Below are 19003 nucleotides of genomic sequence, written 5' to 3' on the forward strand. Positions count from 1 at the left end.
TTCTTTTTTTAAATGTAGTGGTATATAGGTTAGTTGGTGGTATGCAAAAGTGGTATGTAGGTGTAGGGTTAGTTGGTGGTATGTAATAGTGGTATATAGATGTAAGGCTAGTTGGTGGTATGTAATAGTGGTATATAGATGTAAGGCTAGTTGGTGGTGCATTTTTCCCTTTTTGTTTTTGTATCACAAAATGTAACTTGATCAACCACACAATACCGCACAGTAGGTGGCGGGATGCACAAACAAAATGTGCAAATGCCATAATACCAAAGAAGAAGAAGAAGAAGAAGAAGAAGAGTATCCTACCTGAGCCCTTCCCAGAAGAGTTTTGAGAACTGCTACACCCTCTTTGAATCAGCTGTTGTTTAATCAGAGGAAAAAAGCATGCATATATTTAAAAACACTATGCTACTTATACTTTTATCTATAAAACATGTACCACATACGGATTACTTTTTACCTCATTACACATTTCATTTGGGATTCCACCACTGTAAATGTCATTTGCATGATGGGAGAAGTGAAGAAAGAGTCTCATTTCATACAAGTGTATCTGTTTCCACATTTCCTTCCACATTTGCTTTGACATTTTTCAAAAGGAGTTGAGGAGAGGACGGAGGAGTTGAGCAAACCAATTGAGAATCTCCCTATGTGTGACCATAGAACAGTGATAGCAGCAAAGAGTGGTGCGCCCTAGTAAAAAGCTTGCTGGTGAGTGTGGTCTGAGGGAGTTGGTGGTTGGCCCTGCTGTGGTGATGGGGTGTTCTTCCGTGGTTCCTTCTGGATCCTGCTATTGATCTAATCTTGGTAGAGACAAAAAAAAATGTCAGAAGTGAGTGATATAGGGGGTTAACAATTACATTGGTAGATGTTTTTGTTTTTTTTACAGATGTGGTCATACAGAAGCAGGTGAATACATTCCTTAATTTGATGTGGTGATATGTTGACAACTAACAAATGAACTGTCAGTATACTCTGTTGAACTGTTGGCGATAGTAGCTGCCCTCCAGTGGGTGGAGGACATTCAACCTGCCAGAATTGCAGTATGCTCAGATTCCCTGTCTGTATTTAATAGTTTATCATCTGGCAAATCTAGTAGGAATGATCTGCTATTGGAGGCATTAATGTTATTATGAAGAATCAAGTGATAGGGTGATTCTGTTGGGTCCCAGACCATTTGGGAGTGGGGGGGGGGGGGGGGGGGGGAAATGAAAGAGTAGAGCCATTATGATAGATGTGTGGCAGAGGAGGTGGGACTCAGAGCCCAAAGGCCAGCGTTTATATGCCCTCCAAAGAAAGGTTGGTGGACCAAGAGTCAAATTAGGAAGGAAGAGGTGGTGTTTGCTCAGTTGCATCTTTGTAATTTTTTTTAAACCTTTATTTAACTAGGCAGGCCAGTTAAGAACAAGTTCTTATTTTCAATGATACAGTGGGTATGGTAGGTACAGTGGGTTAACTGCCTTGTTCAGGGACAGAATGACAGATTTTTTGTCAGCTCAGGGATTCAATCTAGCAACCTTTCGGTTACTGGTCCAACGCTCTAACCACTAGGCTATCTGCCGCCCCGGCAGGAGATTGTACATCGAACTCATTATCAAATCTGGTTGGAAAGCATACGAATGGTGTATGGTTGATGAAACAGTGAAGCACACAAGTACCTGTATGTGGAAAATATTAATGTGTAGGGTTATTGAGGTTGGACAGCGATGGGGAAGGGTTTGATAGAAGTTAGTAGGGGTCTTTTTATTTTCTTATTGGTACAGGATTAGATAGGATAATTTAGTTTCTCTAATTGTTTGTTTCTTTATTCATTAAATCTGTAAACTGTGATTGACTACACACCCCAGTACAGTAGTTGGCGGTATTTACCTCTAACGTTTGTTTACGGACCGCCATAATATTATAGTAAAAGAAAAATACGGTTTTGCGCTGCTATTCTAGAGATTACGTTAATCCTACTCATCCTTTTAGCTGTCAGCTGATTGTCGAGTTGGAAGAAAAAGAAAACATAGCCATGGCGGCAGAGATTCATTCGAGGCCTCAAAGCTCAAGACCAGTTCTTCTAAATAAGATCGAAGGACATTCTGACGCGGTCAATGCTGCAGTTTTGATACCGAAAGAGGACGGCGTGATCACAGTTAGCGAGGACAGGTAGATTGGCTGACGCCCCATTAGCTAGCGCGCTAACTGTTATCCAGACAATTGACTGACAATTGTTAGCCTACTTACTAGGTTATCATTTGCCTGGGGACCAGACGGTGAATTTTAAAATACACCGTCTGGAACATCATGACAGTGTTTGATTCTGGAAATGGTTCTCTACAAGCAAGAATGTGGAATACAATTATTTGAACTTCCTCTGCCGATTGTCCGTGATGTTGGTCCTTTAGCTGTTCGAAATATTTGACAAAATATCCACAGGAATGTATTGTTTTGTCGACTTTTTACAACACCGGTACTGACGTTGAGATTTCTAACACCGCTAAGACCATAGAGATCCTATTAAATTACTAGAGGGGCTAGCTACAAAGATTTGTATAACTAACCTACGATTGACCAGAGCCTGTCTTTCCAATGGGAGCAAATTAATCATAGTGGACAGAACGAGCAAGGAGGTGGGCAGAGCCAAGTACGAGCTAGTGAAATCCTATTGGCCCGTTTTAGTCTTTATTTGCATATTTTCGTCAGGGAATGCCTACTCTGAAGTGCGCATATGTAATAACTCGATTCGCCCTTGCACGCTAAACAATGCATTTTTTAGACTTTACCCTTTGGCAAAGGGTAAAGTCTACAAAACACAGCTAGGCCAAAATTCGTCTCGTTCCATCTTTTCCCACTGTCAGACACTGGGCTTCCTTCCATCACCATATTTGGTAGTGAGTGGAAACGCCAACCGGATGCTTCACATTTATACATCTAATGAAATATCTGTCTCATTGTTCTATCTGTGATAGCTATGTCATAAACCCTCAAAGTTCCATTAATGGGTCGAAAATGGAAGCCATCCTCCTCGGGGAGAAATCCAAAAACCAGTCTAATTGGAATGAATGGCAGCTGAGGCATAAGTGAGGTGTGGTGTATCAGAAATTGTGTAATATAATTTTTGTCAACCTAAAATATTGTCATAATTTTAAATACAGTTTATACATCTTTTATACACTTCTGTATAAATAGCCTCAAAAATATATGTAAACTGACCATACATTTCTCAAATTTATTTTTCTTGGAAAGCTGTGAGTGCTATTACTTTTTTTTTAAATCACAGGAACAATGAGAAAATATGGAAAAATAAATAGTGAAATGTTATTTATATAAAGCAGCCCGTGTAATCATCTGCCTGAGAGTAGCCACAATCGGACCAAGCCCCAAGTAATACATTTGGGCCAGATAACTCGCACCGGAATCGGCCGGAGCTCAATTCCCGCATCCTAGCCATAAGTAATGCTGCTGAGGTCGGCCCAAACTCGGGCCACATGACGTCGGCCGAGTCTGACTCTCAGCGGAGTGCCCCGACTCTCAGCCGGAATCGGCCCATATCCACTGCTAGCTGGGATACAGTGCAGATCAATTCTTAACATTTCATTGTTTTACACCTTTCTTATCACTGCACTGGCAAACCATGATTGACCTTTGGACCATCATAATTAGGTTACTGTCCATTTTAGTATTCTAATTCTATGTGCAAGATTTTGGTTAGTATGCATGGTTTACATGCGTTTACTTTTGTCTTGTGCCTTCTGTCATGAGCAAAACACATTGATTACCACACACACAGACCCGCGTCTGTTTAATCATACATTCAGGTGGATATTTTGTCTAAAATTTTGATCTATTGAGGGACCAACACCACAGACCTTTGGAAGAGTAAGTTTAAATAGAATTTTATTCAACATTTGTGACGGACAAGGGACGTTTAGGATTTCTCTATGTAAATGTGCGTGGCGTTGTCTACATAATTTGATGACATTGCCACGTTCCGTGGCTAGGTTATTATCAAACTGACCAAACAGCTTGCTGTCCTCTGCCTAAATAGCCTGTAAACCAATTATTTCTATTTACACTAGATGACTGTTCTGAAGCCACCGTGATCCATCTTGGCACTCCCCCACAGTTGTAATAAACATTTAGGAAACTATACAAAATGTATTTCGTTAAGGCTACCTTTGTTTTTGCCACTTTTATTTGATTACAGATACCTTTTAATGCACATTTTGTTTAATTGTGTTATGTGAGCTTAACAAAACATGTTCTTTTTTTAAGTATCATTTTTTGATAATACTAATGTTACTGTCCCCCCAGCTCTTGAGCTGTCTGTATCCTGGTGGTTATTTTTTTAAAGAAACTAAATATGCTTCTCGGCATCTCTGCTAAAATCTGTGTAAAGGATTGAAAGCGATGGGAGCCTTATTCAGTACATTTAGTCATTAATTTCTTGCTTTTCTAAAGTCTACCAACCCTTGCCAGCAGGCATGCCAGCTAAGATAGTTAGACAAGCTAGCAAAAAATGAAACAAAATAAAGTGTGTGTGCATTAGTACTAGTCAAATATTTGGACACACCTACACATTCAGCTCTAATGAACTTATCCTCTGGGTCTTCCTTTCCTGTGGCGGTCCTCATGAGAGCCGGTTTCTTCATCAGCGCTTCATGGTTTTTGCGACTGCATTTGAAGAGACTTTCAAAGATCTTGACATTTTCCAGATGAACTGACCTTCTTGTCTTAAAGTAATGACAGACTGTCGTTTCTCTTTGCTTATTTGAGCTGTTCTTGTCATAATATGGACTTGGTCTTTTACCAAATAGGACTAAATTCTTATACCACCCCTACCTTGAAGGAGTCAAAAAGTCATTTTTTTTCCAAAACATTCAAATGAAATACTAGAATGAAATTCATTCCAATGGAGGCATGCTCCTTCTGGGGAGTGCCAATATGGCCGACCGATGGCTTTAAAGCCTCTCTTTGGCCAATACATAGCATCAGCAATCAGGGGTTTATATACATTATTACTGTAAACAATGGCTTGTTGCGGGAATCAACTTCGCTCCAAGAGGCAACTGCCTAAACAGTTTACAGCTTTTGTAGGTGTTAGCTATAGCAAATAGTGTTTCTTTATTGATTTAGCAAGTTCGCTAGCTAATAGGTATGGAATGCATATCCTCAGGGCATAAAATTGCAATTAGATACTTTGATTTTATTGCGATTCGATTTTCCAAACATATTGTTCAGAGGGATGAGGAGAGCCATGAGAAAATTTGTTTTGATCATTCATGGAAATAAGTGCTGAAAACCAATGGGCTCCCTATTTAAAGAGGTAGAACAAGCTATGAAGGAACAATACTGGAGGTTTGGTAGAGTAAACTAGCACAAAAATAATATTGTGATATTGTCAAAACGATATGACTATATCGTCAAAAATAATACTACTACATACCCAACCCAACGGTCACCATTATTTGAGACTTTAAATTAGGGGTATGCACTGTCAATCAATTGACAAGTGTTACTGCCACCTCCAACCCCAATTGCAGTTGAAAATGGTTTTGTTTTGAGCCATTTTGTCACCCCCTGACCCATAACCACTCTATTTAGACACAAAAGAGAGATGTAAGCCTAAACACCTTCCTCCAAAAAGTAATCCATAAATGGAGTGAGTAGAGTGAGTAGCATGGACACTTCTCTGGAGCGGGTGGCCATCTCTTCTGGTCAACTTTAGGGCACCAGGCCTAGATCAGAGCAAATTCATGTTAATAAACAGATCACTGACCATTTTGAATCCCACTGTACCTTCTCCGCTGTGCAATCTGGTTTTCGAGCTGGTCATGGGTGTACCTCAGCCACGCTCAAGGTACTAAACGATATCATAACCGCCATCGATAAAAGACAGTACTGTGCAGCCGTCTTCATCGACCTGGCCAATGCTTTCGACCTTGCCAATCACCACATTCTTATCGGCAGACTCAACAGCCTTGGTTTCTCAAATGACTTCCCCGTCTGGTTCACCAACTACTTCTCAGACAGTTCAGTGTGTTAAATCGGAAGGCCTGTTGTCCGGACCTCTGGCAGCCTCTATGGGGGTACCACAGGGTTCAATTCTCGAGCTGACTCTTTTCTCTGTATATATTAGTGATGTTACTCTTGCTGTGGGTGATTCTTTGATCCACCTTTATGCAGACGACACCATTCTGTATACATCTGGCCTTTCTTTGGACACTGTTAACAAACCTCCAAACGAGCTTCAACGCCATACAACACTCCTTCCGTGGCCTCCAACTGGTTTTAAATGCTAGTAAAACTAAATGTATGCTCATCAACCGATCGCTGCCTGCACCCGCCTGCCCGATTAACATCACAACTCTGGGTGGTTCTGAGTTAGAATATGTGGACAACTACAAATACCTAGGTGTCTGGCTAGACTGTAAACTCTCCTTCTAGGCTCTCATCTCCAATCCAAAATTAAATCTAGAATCGGCTTCTTATTTCGCAACAAAGCCTCCTTCACTCATGCTGCCAAATATACCCTCGTAAAACTGACTATCCTACCGATCCTCGATTTCGGGGACGTCATTTACAAAATAGCCTCCAACACTCTACTCGGAAAATTGGATGCAGTCTATCACAGTGCCATCTGTTTTGTCACCAAAGCCCCATATACTACCCACCACTGCGACCTGTATGCTCTAGTTAGCTGGCCCTTGCTACATATTCGTTGCCAGACCCACTGGCTCCAGGTCATCTATAAGTCTATGCTAGGTAAAGCTCCGTCTTATCTCAGCTCACTGGTCACCATAGCAACACCTACCCGTAGCACGCACTCCAGCAGGTATATCTCACTGGTCATCCCCAAAACCAACACCTCCTTTGGCCACCTTTCCTTCCAGTTCTCTGATGCCATTGACTGGAACGAATTGCAAAAATTGCTGAAGCTGGAGACTTATATTTCCTTCACTAACTTTAGGCATCAGCTATCTGAACAGCTGCAGCTGTACATAGCCCATCTACAAATAGCCCACCCAATCTACCTACCTCATCCCCATATTGTTTTATTTACTTTTCTGCTCTTTTGCACACCAGTATTTCTACTTGCACATCACCGTCTGCTTAGCTATCACTCCAGTGTTAATTTGCTAAATTGTAATTACTTCGCTACTATGGCCTATTTATTGCCTTACCTCCTCACGCCATTTGCACACACTGTACATATACTTTCTTTTTTCTATTGTGTTATTGACTGTACGCTTGTTTATTCCATGTGTAACTCTGTTGTTTGTGTCGCACTGCTTTGCTTTATCTTGGTCAGGTCGCAGTTGTAAATGAGAACTTGTTCTCAACTGGCCTACCTGGTTAGATAAAGGTGAAATAAAATGGTGGAGGTCATGCTTGGTCAATTGTACATTGAGGAGCAATATCCTGAGCAAAAGGTATAGAGACAATTGAAAACTCTGGAGCGACACCTTTCCCTGTCAACAATAGGATTAGCTTCTCATGGTTGAAGAGATAAGGAAAGTGTTTGAGGAAGAGAGAATCAAATAGTATGAGATGTTGGTTCAGTATTCTTTATTTTATACCTCATGACTGGACTGTCGTAATGGCACTGTACTCTCCTTTTGTGTCACGGGTCACAATGATCTTGTGGCTTGAGAATTTCATGGCGTTATAAAATTGTTGCAATATATGAACTGATGTTTTTATACAGACCTTTTCCTCCCAAGTAGCCCAAGTTCTAGTACTGTAATTCCTATTCACATTTGAGAGTATCATGCTGCACCTGTAGGAACGGTACCAAGAGGGCACTTGAAGTTTGAATATGACATTTCCTGTGTCCTATGTCCAGAACTATCCGGGTATGGCTGAAGAGAGACAGTGGACAGTACTGGCCCAGCATCTACCACACGGTCTCCTGTAAGTACCACAACCGATTTACAAGTAGGCTTTAGTTGACACATCCAGTAGATGCTAAAGCGTATACTACTGAAACAAAACATTGGCCATACATACATATTTTTCTTCTCTGTACTAGCGCCGTGCTCCTGTATGTCGTACCACCACGATAGCAGGCGCATCTTCATAGGGCAGGACAACGGGGCCATTGTGGTGAGTGAGCTAAAGCCTCAAAGATGACCCCATGCTTAAACCCTAGTCTGGCTGTGTTTGACTGGACTCATAACATACAATTCTTGTTCACACGGACCCTTTTTCCAATGTTTCCCTGCTTTGAATGAGAATCCAGCTACAAGTATGAAGTTACATAGATTAAGAGTGGTACTGGTAGCAGATCTTTATTATTGTTTGGTGGCCCTAACAGGAATTCCTTCTGTCTGAAGATTTCAACAAGATGAACCACGTGAAGACGTATCCTGGTGAGATCTGAGAGGGGGTTTCCTGCCTTTACAAAGCAAATGACAACAAAAAAGCTTTGGTGACGTTAGACATGATCTCTAGTGTTCAGTAATGGAGTCTTGTGTATCAGTAATGGTACAATGATCTGCTATTTCAGTGATAATTTCTCTTTAGTGTGTATTAGATGTGTGTATCTACTGGGCTGTGTTCTGCATCCTTGCCCAGTCCCATAGGAAATCATCTGCATGCCTCTGGGCAAATGTCCCTCTGTGGACTCAAACAGGAATTAGAGGCTGATGTCATTCCTGCTTAGAACACATGTATGCAAACACAGACCCAGACCCAGACCCACAGTCTAAGAGGAGAAAGTAATCATTGTCCAAGCAATCATAGCTTGATGATCCATCACCACATATTGGCTGATTATTATTATGTTATTACAGTCCCCTTCCCCCAGGCTCAGTGAATATGAGATCTGTGACTAACAGCCTAGCTATGCAGCCTGGACCTTACTCTCATCACTGGAAAATCCCTTCTTTCGGAAACTTGAGTTTTAAGCATTAGATGCCAACAAAAACAGATGTCACTGGAAGTTTCCAGCAGTTCTCTTTCAGCAGAGAAAATGACCCCAGAACAGAAAAGCTCCATTAAATGGTTGATAGTAATTTAACTCGCTCATACCTTTTGCAGAAAGTTGAATGTAGAATCACTAAAACATTTGTGCGTGTATGTATTTAACCCATTTGTGTGTGCTGTCTGTGTGTGTCTAGCCCATCAGAACCGTGTGTCAGACATGGTGTTTTCTCTGGAGAGCGAGTGGGTGGTGAGCACCGGACACGACAAGAGTGTGAGCTGGATGTGCACCCAGAGCGGCAGTATGCTGGGGCGCCACTACTTCGACTCCTGGGCCTCCTGTCTACAGTATCCTTCTCTCTGTGTGTGTGAGAGAGCTGGACAGGTGTCCGTTTCCATTGTGATGTTCATATTCATAAGAATTACTTCTTGGGGCAAAGGTCACTTCCTGTCTGTCCTATGTGCCCTTCCTCTGTATCTTCCTTGACTCCGTGTCTAGGTATGACAATGACACCCAGCATGTCTTTATAGGGGACCACTCAGGACAGATCACCCTGCTGAAACTGGAGAGACAGACCTACTCCACTGTGACCACACTGAAGGGCCACGAAGGTAAACGTATACATCACAGGAGGTTGGTGGCACCTTAATTGGCGAGGACTGACTGGCGCGGGATTAGTGGATTTGTATCAAACACATGGTTTCCATGGTTTCCAGGTGTTTGATGCCATTCCATTTGCTCTGTTCCAGCCATTATTATGAGCCGTCCTCCCCTCAGCAGCCTCCTGTGCTACACACACATGGACCCACGTATACTGTACATCTGCCTATGCACAATATGGAAACGGAAACTGCTCAAATGCCAACTGGCAATCATTTTAAAAAGAGGAAATGTTGGTAGCAGATTGTATGGCGCTATACTGTACCGTCATGCAGTGTGGTAACAGTTTTGCAGTGCTGTGATTTTTCTCTCACTCTGGTGGCCTGTGGTTTCTCTAATCATTTCCCTGTGATTCACCCCAACCTTCTAAAATCCAATACAATTTTATGTGTCACGTGCTTCGTGAACAACAAGTGTAGACTAACGGTGAAATACTTACCTATGGGCCCTTCCCAACAACGCAGAGAAAAAAAAAAGAGAAATAATAGAAAAATAATAACACAACGGGTAAAAGAACTTGGCTTTATACACGGGGTACCGAGCCGATGTTCGGGGTACAAGGTAATTGAGGTAGATACTTTTGTATATATTGTGTATGTGGACACCCCTTCAAATTAGTGGATTTGGCTATTTCAGCCACACCCTTTGCTGACAGGTGTATAAAATCGAGCACACAGCCATGCGATCTCCATAGACAAACACTGGCAGTAGAATGGCCTTACTGAAGAGGTCAGTGACTTTCAATGTGGCACCGTCATAGGATACCACCTTTCCAACAAGTCAGTTCGTGAAATTTCTGCCCTGCTAGAGCTTCCCTGATCAACTGTAAGTGCTGTTATTGTGAAGTGGAAATGTCTATGAGCAGCAACGGCTCAGCCTCGAAGTGGTAGGCCACACATTCTCACAGAACAGGACCGCCAAGTGCTGAAGCGCGTAGCACGTAAAAATCACCTGTCCTCTGTTGCAACACTCACTACTGAGTTCCAAACTGCCTCTGGAAGCAACGTCAGCACAATAACTGTTCATCAGGAGCTTCATGAAATTGGTTTTCATGGCTGAGCAGCCGCACACAAGCCTAAGATCACCATGCGCAGTGCCCGAGTAGTGTAAAGTTCGTCGCCATTGGACTCTGGAGCAGTGGAAATGTGTTCTTTGGAGTGATGTCATCTGGCATTCCAATGGATGAATCTGGGTTTGGCGAATGCCAGGAGAACGCTACTTGCCTCAATGCATAGTGCCAACTGTAAAGTTTGAAGGAATAATGGTCTGGGGCTGTTTTTAATGTTTCGGGCTAGGCCCCTTAGTTCCAGTGAAGGGAAATCCTTAATGCTACAGCATCAGTGACATTCTAGATCAGGGCTGCCCAACTGTTTTCCTGGACCTCTACTGTCCTGTTGGTTTTCAGTCCAACCCTAATTTAACACACCTGATTCTACTAATTAGCTGCTTAACAAGACCTAAACAAGCTGAATCAGATATGCTAAATTAGGGTTGGACTGAAAAGTTACAGGAGAGTAGATCTCCAGGAAGAGGGTTGGGCAGCCCTGTTCTAGATGATTCTTGCAACAGTTTGGGAAGGCCCTTTCCTGTTTCAGCATGACAATGCCCCTGTGCACAAAGCAAGATCCATACAGAAATGGTGGATGAACTTGACTGGCCTGCCCAGAGCCCTGACTTTAACCCCATCGAACACCTTTGGGATTAATTGGAATGCCGATTGCGAGCCAGACTTAATCGCCCAAATCAGTGCCCAACCTCACTAATGCTCTTGTGGCTAAATGAAGCAATGTTCCAACATCTAGTGGAAAGCCTTCCCAGAAGAGTGGAGGTTGTTATAGCAGCAAAGGGGGGACCAACTCTATATTAATGCCCATGATTTTGGAATGAGATGTTTGACGAGCAGATGTCCACATACTTTTGGTCACACAGTGCCCTCCACTAATATTGGCACCCTTGGTAAATATAAGTGAAACGGGCTGTGAAATAAATGTCTGCCGTTTATCCTCTTGGTCTTTCATTAAATATATTCACAAAAATCAAACCTTTTAATTGTAGTAAAATGATTGGGAAAAAATGCATGTGAAATAAATATTTTATATGTGTGCTACAATTATTGGCACCCCTAGAAATTATTGTGTAAAATCTAACTGAAGTATATTCCCATTCATATTTTACGTTTTTAAGTTCACCTGAGGGATTAGGAACACTTAAGTGGTAAGTCATGACTTCCTGTTTCACTGGGGTATAAATATGAGGTGACACACAGGCCAAGATCCAATAGTCATCCATCACTATGGGAAAGACCTGAGAATGCAGTAATGATGTGAGACAAAAGGTTGTTGAGCTGCACAGATCAGGAAATGGCTATGAGAAAATAGCTCAACGGTTGAAAATGCCCATTTCCAGTATCGGCAATAATTTAAGAAGTTTAAAGCAACAGAAGATGTTAACAATCGGCCTGGAAGAGAACGTGTGTCTATATTGACCCCAACCACAGTGAGGAGGATGGTTCGAGTGGCCAAAAAATCTCCAAGGATCACAGCTAGAGAATTGCAGATGTTAGTTGGGTGTTGGGGTCAGAAAGTCTCCAAAACCACGATCAGATGCCACCTACATAACCACAAGTTGTTTGGGGGGGTTGCCATAAAAAAGCTCTTGCTGTCATCAAGCAACAAACTCCAGCGCCTACAGTTTGCCAAATGTTACTGGAACTTTCAATGGGACTGGGTTATATTGTCAGATTAGACCACAATAGAGCTTTTTGGAAACAATCACCAGAGGTGGGTTTGGCGTAGACAGAAAGATAGCCATGCAGAAAAGTACCTCATCCCCACTGTGAAGTGGTGGTGGATCTTTGTGGAGCTGTTTTTCTTTAAATCAAACCTCACTGCCTCTGCTAGGAAGCTTAAACTGGGCCGTGGTTGGAACATCCAGCAGGACTATGATCCAAAGCACTCCTCAAAATAAACACAAAATGGTTAACTGACCACAGAATCAAGGTTTTGCCATGGCCATCCCAGTAGACCTAAACCCCATAGAAAACCTGTGTGATGAGCTGAAGAGGAGAGTCCACAAGCGTGGACCTCGGGATCTGGAGATACTCTGTATGGAGAAATGTTCTGCGATCCCTTGCCATGTGTTCTCCAACCTCCTTATGCATTATTATAGGAGAAGACTCAGTTATCTTGGCAAAGGGAGGTTGCACAAAGTATTGAATGAAGGGGTGCCATTTTCTGATATTTGACTTTAAAGCTTTGATTTTTGTGAATATTTTGAATTAAATCATTTTTTTCACAGCCCGTTTTGCTCATATTTACCAAGGGTGCCAGTATTAGTGAAGGGCACTGTACATATAGGTATCGATAAAGTGACAAGGCAACAGGATAGATAATTAAGCAGTAAGTCCCGAGGGGGTGTGGTATATGAACAATATACCACAGCTAGAGGCTGTTCTTATGCATGACACAGTGCGGAGTGCTTGTATACAGGCCTTAGTCGTGGTATATTGACCATATACCACAAACCCACGAGGTGCTTTACTGCTATTATAAACTGGTTACCAATGTAATTAGAACAGAAAAAATAAACGTTTTATCTTACCTGTGGTATAGAGTCTGATATACTATGGATCTCGACCAATCAGCATTTAGGCTCAAACCACCCAGTTTATAATAAACATACCATGGCGTTGTTGAATACTCATTTCGGATTGGCTTGAAGGGCATTCTAGAGCATGCATTATTTCCGTATAACTCACGGTAGAATTCAATCGCTATAGTTAATTTTTACATGTTCTATGTTTTGAGCCTGAATAATCAACGAGGGGCTATGTGTTCAACGGTAACTAATGCAACTCCGCGGAAGGTAAGTTCTACTCTGCTAACGCATCGTGGAACACACATTCCATGTCCTTCATTATTTTCCATTGAACGCATAGTCCCTCGTTGATTATCCTTTACATAGCCGTGGTGTATGTGACTCAAAAGAGTGAAAAAAGGGTAAATGCAGATAGCTACCCGGAGTAACTATTTAGCAGTCTTATGGCTTGGAGGTAGAGGCTGGGATGTTCTGGGTCCTGTTGGTTCCAGACATGGTGCGTAGGTACCGCTTGCTGTGCAGTAGCAGAGAGAACAGTATGACTTGGGTGGCTAGAGTCTGACCATTTTTTATGGCCTTCCACTGACACCTCCTGGTATAGAGGTCCTGGATGGCAGGGAGCTCGGCCCCAGTGATGTACCCTCTGTAGCACCTTGTTGGGTGCCAAGCAGTTCCCATACCAAGCAGTCACACTACCAACCACCAGTCTGTGTCATAACTTCCTGTTCACACCCCCCTCCCCCATTTCTCACTTCCTATTGTCCTTTTGTCACCCCCCCCCCCCCCATTTCTCAGGTAGTATTGGAGCTCTGTGGTGGGATCCTGTTCAGAGGCTTTTGTTCTCAGGAGCGTCGGACCACAGTGTCATCATGTGGGACATCGGGGGCCGCAAGGGACGAACACTACTGCTCCAGGGCCACCAGTAAGAGGGAGGGAGTGTGTCATCCAGGTCATATGCTTGTCAGTAGCAGGGCTCTGTAGGTTAGCACCAGCTGTCACAGGGAGCTGTTCACCACGTATTGGTTTATGTTCTGTGAACTCCTCAGATGGCGTAGCTATCAGACCAAGTCAGTGGAGTTCCTCTGAAGTTCTGTCATTATGTTAATACAGTAAATGAGTCAGCTGTCTGGGATTCTTTGGAAGATCACTCTGAATATGTTCTATGTTATTCCTTCTCTCTTCCTCTCTCCTCCCCGTCTCCAGTGAACGAGTGCAGGCGGTGCGCTACCTGCAGCTGACCAGACAGCTGGTGTCCTGTTCTGCAGATGGAGGTGTCACAGTGTGGAACATGGACACTCCCAGAGAAGAGGTAGGTACAGTATGTCAGGAACCAGGAATACATCTCAATACCTCTTCACCTTCTACTCTCCTTAGAGTAAGGGTGGGCAAACATTCAGGCCCCAAAAAATAGAACAAAAAACATGCCGTAGGTTGCCCACCTCTGCCTTAGAGGCTGCTGAACTCTCAATCTCCTTGGTTACGGAGCATCACCAACTCCCTACTGCCCTCTGGTGTTAAAAGTTCAATACTGCTACAAAGTAGCAGCTCTCTCTCTCTGTTCCTGCTTGACTCTCTCTGTTCCTGCATGACTCTCTACAGGCTCCTCAGTGGTTGGACAGTGACTCGTGTCAGAAGTGTGAGCAGCCTTTCTTCTGGAATGTCAAACAGATGTGGGACTCAAAGACGATTGGTCTTCGGCAGGTGAGAGAGCAGGCAGCCTCTGGTATAGTCCAGAGCCTTGTATAGAGACTATACTACATAGCCATTACTGTTGTAAGAATTGCCTTGTAACTGTATAATACTAATGGTAGAAATACAGGAACTAGGAGTGATCAGTCCATATTCTTTGACCCTTGGCTAACCCTCGTGTTCCCTGGTTCAGCACCACTGCAGAAAGTGTGGCAAGGCGGTGTGTGGGAAGTGTAGTTCCAAGCGCACTACATACCCTGTGATGGGCTTTGAGTTCCAGGTGCGCGTGTGTGACACCTGCTACGACACCGTCAAGGACGAGGAGTGAGTAATAAAAACATGCCAAAACAAACAAACTAAGTCGCTCTGGGTAACAGTGTCAGCTAATTGACTCAAATGTACTGTCAATATAATAATTCTGTAACGGAGTATAATAAAAATGTGTGACTCAGATTTATTTTTGTCTTCTTCATCCAACCCCCTTATTCCTTGCTACTTGTTGTCCTCACGTACCACGTTGTCTCATCTTCCAGTCGCACTGCGTTAGCAACGTTCCATGAGGGGAAGCACAACATAGCCTTTATGGACATGGACCCTTCCAGAGGCCTGATGGTGACCTGTGGCAGCGACCGTGTCATCAAGGTCAGACATACTATCAGCCCAATCACTCACTGGTGGTCAGATAGACAGTCCCTGATCATTGGGGATTAAACTCAATACTATTACATTTTTTTAAATATGCTTGGAAAGTGAAAATGTTCTAGAATGTCAAAAAGTAAACATTAATAGAGACATCTTGCAATTTTAGAGACGGCATCGCCTTTTATTAGTGAAGAGATTTACAGTGGCTAGTTAACAGTAAGTAAGTGAATTATTTCACCCCAAAGTTAGCCAAGATTATTAGCTAGCCAGCTAAAATTATTTACAGTTAGAAAAATAGTGTAGAAGAGATTGCTAACTATGTTAGCTCTGCCTTGTCTCCAAACATTACATGGTGTCGGTTGTTTACATTTCACCATTGGGACGTGCATCCGTGCGTATCCACTTTCTTTGCGTATTAATGTAATCTTTCCATATTCATACATCTGTTTTTCATCTGACTTTACTGACTCTCTGATTGGCTCTTTCTTTCGACAGATATGGGACATGACGCAAGTGGTTGGCTGTAGCATAGCAACAGGCTTTTCCCCACGTTGATTAACCCCTGCCCCCGATCGGCCCCCAAACTCTGTCCTCTGCACTACTGACAGGTGTCTCTGTCCTTGGGACCTCTGTTGCAATGACAACTCCTCTGTCTCATCCTTCTGGCTCCTCTTCTCTGTCTGGCTGTTTCTGTTCTCTCACGTCCCACTGAACATTTGGTTGAAGATACGTGTGTGCTGTGTAAATGGGTGGGTACTGGTGTTGGTAACCCTTCGCTTGATTTGGTGTCAGTTTTGTACGACAGAAGTCTCAAATGTGTCTCAGGTCTAACTTCCAGTGTGTACCCATTCAGTGGAGCTCCAAGCTGTGTGTGTGTGTGTGTGTGTGTGTGTGCACGCGTGGAAGGAGCAGTGTTGGTGTTTTGTGTTGACGTATGTTAGACTTCTGTCAGGTTTCTTTGACAAAGTGGGTCACATTCCTCTTGCACTGTAACATTGGACTGCTAACACCATCATCCACAATGCCCTGCCCAACAGACACACAGGGCTCTCCTATTGGCTGGTGACTTCAACTTTCTACATTTGAAATATTGCAAATACTAACCATTACGACACTGCTTTTATATATGCATAGTGTGTACAGTATGAGATGCAGTGTACTTACCTCTGTATATCCCTCAATGATCATGAGGTCAGTTTCTCTCTTTCTCGCTAGTCCTTCTCTCTCCCCCTCTCTTGTTCTCTCTTCACTAGTTGGCCTTAAACTCACTTGTTTGTCTCGGAGGAGGAGATGGAAGAGTCATTAGCCGGCATGGCTGTACGTGCCCGATTGACGCTCGAGCCGTCGGCATGACAACCCTTGCCGAGCCGTAGGCACAGCTGTTCTCCCCCAGACATTGTCCAACTTCACCTCAGACACACCTAAAACATATTTTGTCAATTTTCTGTAGAGATATCACTTCTAGTCCTGATAACCAAGACCCCATACTCTATTGCCTTTGCGATAAGTTAAGATGAATTTGTGTATAATGAAAAACGGTGTAAGGTTTTGAACAAGAGGTTTTTGTTCTGCTTTTGCTCTATTTAGACAGGCACTTAGGTACTGAAATGGTACTGTATAAAAGTCAATGTAGCACTAGTTCCCGTGCATGCTGATGTTTTACACTGTTTCTTCTCACTGTGAGTTTGTGGGTAAAATTAGAAGCTGCTTGCATTTCCTCTAAGGCCTTAAGAGAGCGGGACGCCCCAAACTTTCTTGAACCTTCAAACTGTTCACGACTCTTGTCATATGTACGCACATACACACTCTGCTCTGTAGCATAGCTGCATTTTTCATTTAACCGTCACCCATGAATACTTTCAACACTATCGACTTGCTTCTAGTTTCTCTCACTCTCCCACTCTGTTTTGTTTCCAGAGCCCAAGAAGGTTCTCCACTGCACTGAAATGCACTAAATGTGGTTTAGAGAGCAGATGTGCTGTGCATTTAAAAAATAATAGTGTTTTTGTAAGTTTGCATTTCGGGGGATTTGCTTCGTTACGGCTCGAGTTACGTGGCGTCCTTAAACTGGTAAATATTTGGCTAATTTGTGGTAGATTAGACTAACGCTTGCCTTAAGGTAAAACTAAACATGACATGGGAGTTCCAACTTTTTTTTGTAATCCCATTCCAGGTTTGATCACCTAGTGTATAATATTTATATTTGTAGCAATGTGTTTCTGGTTGTTTACGTCATGTACACTTCATGTATAGGATGATGGTGGTGAGTTCACAGACAGGATGATGTCACTGAGAAATCTGTCACAGATATGCTTACCATGTCATGTCAGAAACATGACAGCTTTGGGAGATATGTTTATGTCACAGAGGTGTTGACATAAAGACATCACAGAGATACAGGGGTGTTGATGTCAGAGGGACATTGTGAGGTCATAGAAGCGGCAGGTATCCTAGCGGTTAAGAGCGTTGTGCCAGTAACTGAAAGGTCGCTGGTTCGAATCCCCGAGTCGATTAGGTGAAAAATTGGTTGACGTGCCCTTTAGCAAGGCGCTTCACCCTAGTTGCTCTGGATAAGAGCATCTGCTAAATGACTAAAATGTCAAGTACAGTCATCAGGGATGTGCAGTGTTCTTGGGGACACTTATACTACAGTACAATCAAGACTCAAGTTCAGCTTTTATTTATTGTGTTAGATCAAAAGAAATCTCTGGTGCTCTGTAAACATGACCCTAACCTTAACCCTCTGCGTTATAAAGGATACTTGGGACAGTTAACTGGAGTCCCAGTGATTTCTGCTCCCAACTAGATGAATTCCATTATGAGGAGTAACCAAGAGCCAGTAACATTTAGAAGCTAACATTTGTGATTCCCTCCACATATTGTTCCCACCACATTTGTGATCAATACTATTCTCTAGGTATGTTGGTTTGTAATGAAGTATAAGTCTGTTTGATGGGTCAATCCCATGAAGAAGAATTTATATACTTTTTACATGATTAGATTAGTTTTCATCATATGGTGGTCATACATGTAATTTGACTAAACCCCATCCACATTTTCACACAGGTATAAAATTGTAATATCTCAAACTGGAGCCGTATCTAGCAGAGCAGACTACTGGGAGGAGCTGTAGGAGCATATAGGCTCATGGCATTTATGGAATGGAGTCAAATGTGGTTTCCATTTGTTTGATGTGTTTAAAACCGTTTCAATTATACCATTTCAGCCATGACATTGGACCTGTCCTCCTATAGCCCCTCCCACCAGCCTCCTCTGAATTCTACAGTTTACGTTCTCTATTACTCTTTAACCTCTGTCATTTTATCATGTCATACTGCTCGTAAATAATCTTGTTTTTCCGACCATTGTTGTATATCTTTAATTGTATTTTTAAAGAGAAAGTCTTGATAATATTGACAGTACTGACTAGTCTCCCTGTGGCACTCTGTCACGGTGAAGAAAGAAATGCAATCTTAATAAAGAAATCCATTCAGACCTGTTAAT

The 19003-nt window shown here is 42.7% G+C and overlaps 1 protein-coding gene across 1 annotated transcript; it reads left to right on the forward strand.

Annotated features, from left to right (window-relative positions):
• The first annotated feature begins 1931 nt into the window (after nucleotides 1-1931).
• On the forward strand, nucleotides 1932-19002 carry wdfy1 (WD repeat and FYVE domain containing 1). The gene is made up of 12 exons (XM_021588338.3): nucleotides 1932-2151; nucleotides 7832-7899; nucleotides 8018-8091; nucleotides 8303-8357; nucleotides 9108-9258; nucleotides 9410-9522; nucleotides 13964-14090; nucleotides 14372-14477; nucleotides 14768-14869; nucleotides 15051-15181; nucleotides 15391-15499; nucleotides 15995-19002. The coding sequence occupies exons 1-12, from the start codon at nucleotides 2015-2017 to the stop codon at nucleotides 16052-16054; spliced, it is 1233 nt and encodes a 410-aa protein (XP_021444013.1). The 5' UTR covers nucleotides 1932-2014; the 3' UTR covers nucleotides 16055-19002.
• Nucleotide 19003: the final 1 nt, after the last annotated feature.

This window comes from Oncorhynchus mykiss, chromosome 27, assembly GCF_057628025.1.
Source record: "Oncorhynchus mykiss isolate SJ-2025 chromosome 27, ASM5762802v1, whole genome shotgun sequence".
NCBI lineage: Eukaryota > Metazoa > Chordata > Actinopteri > Salmoniformes > Salmonidae > Oncorhynchus > Oncorhynchus mykiss.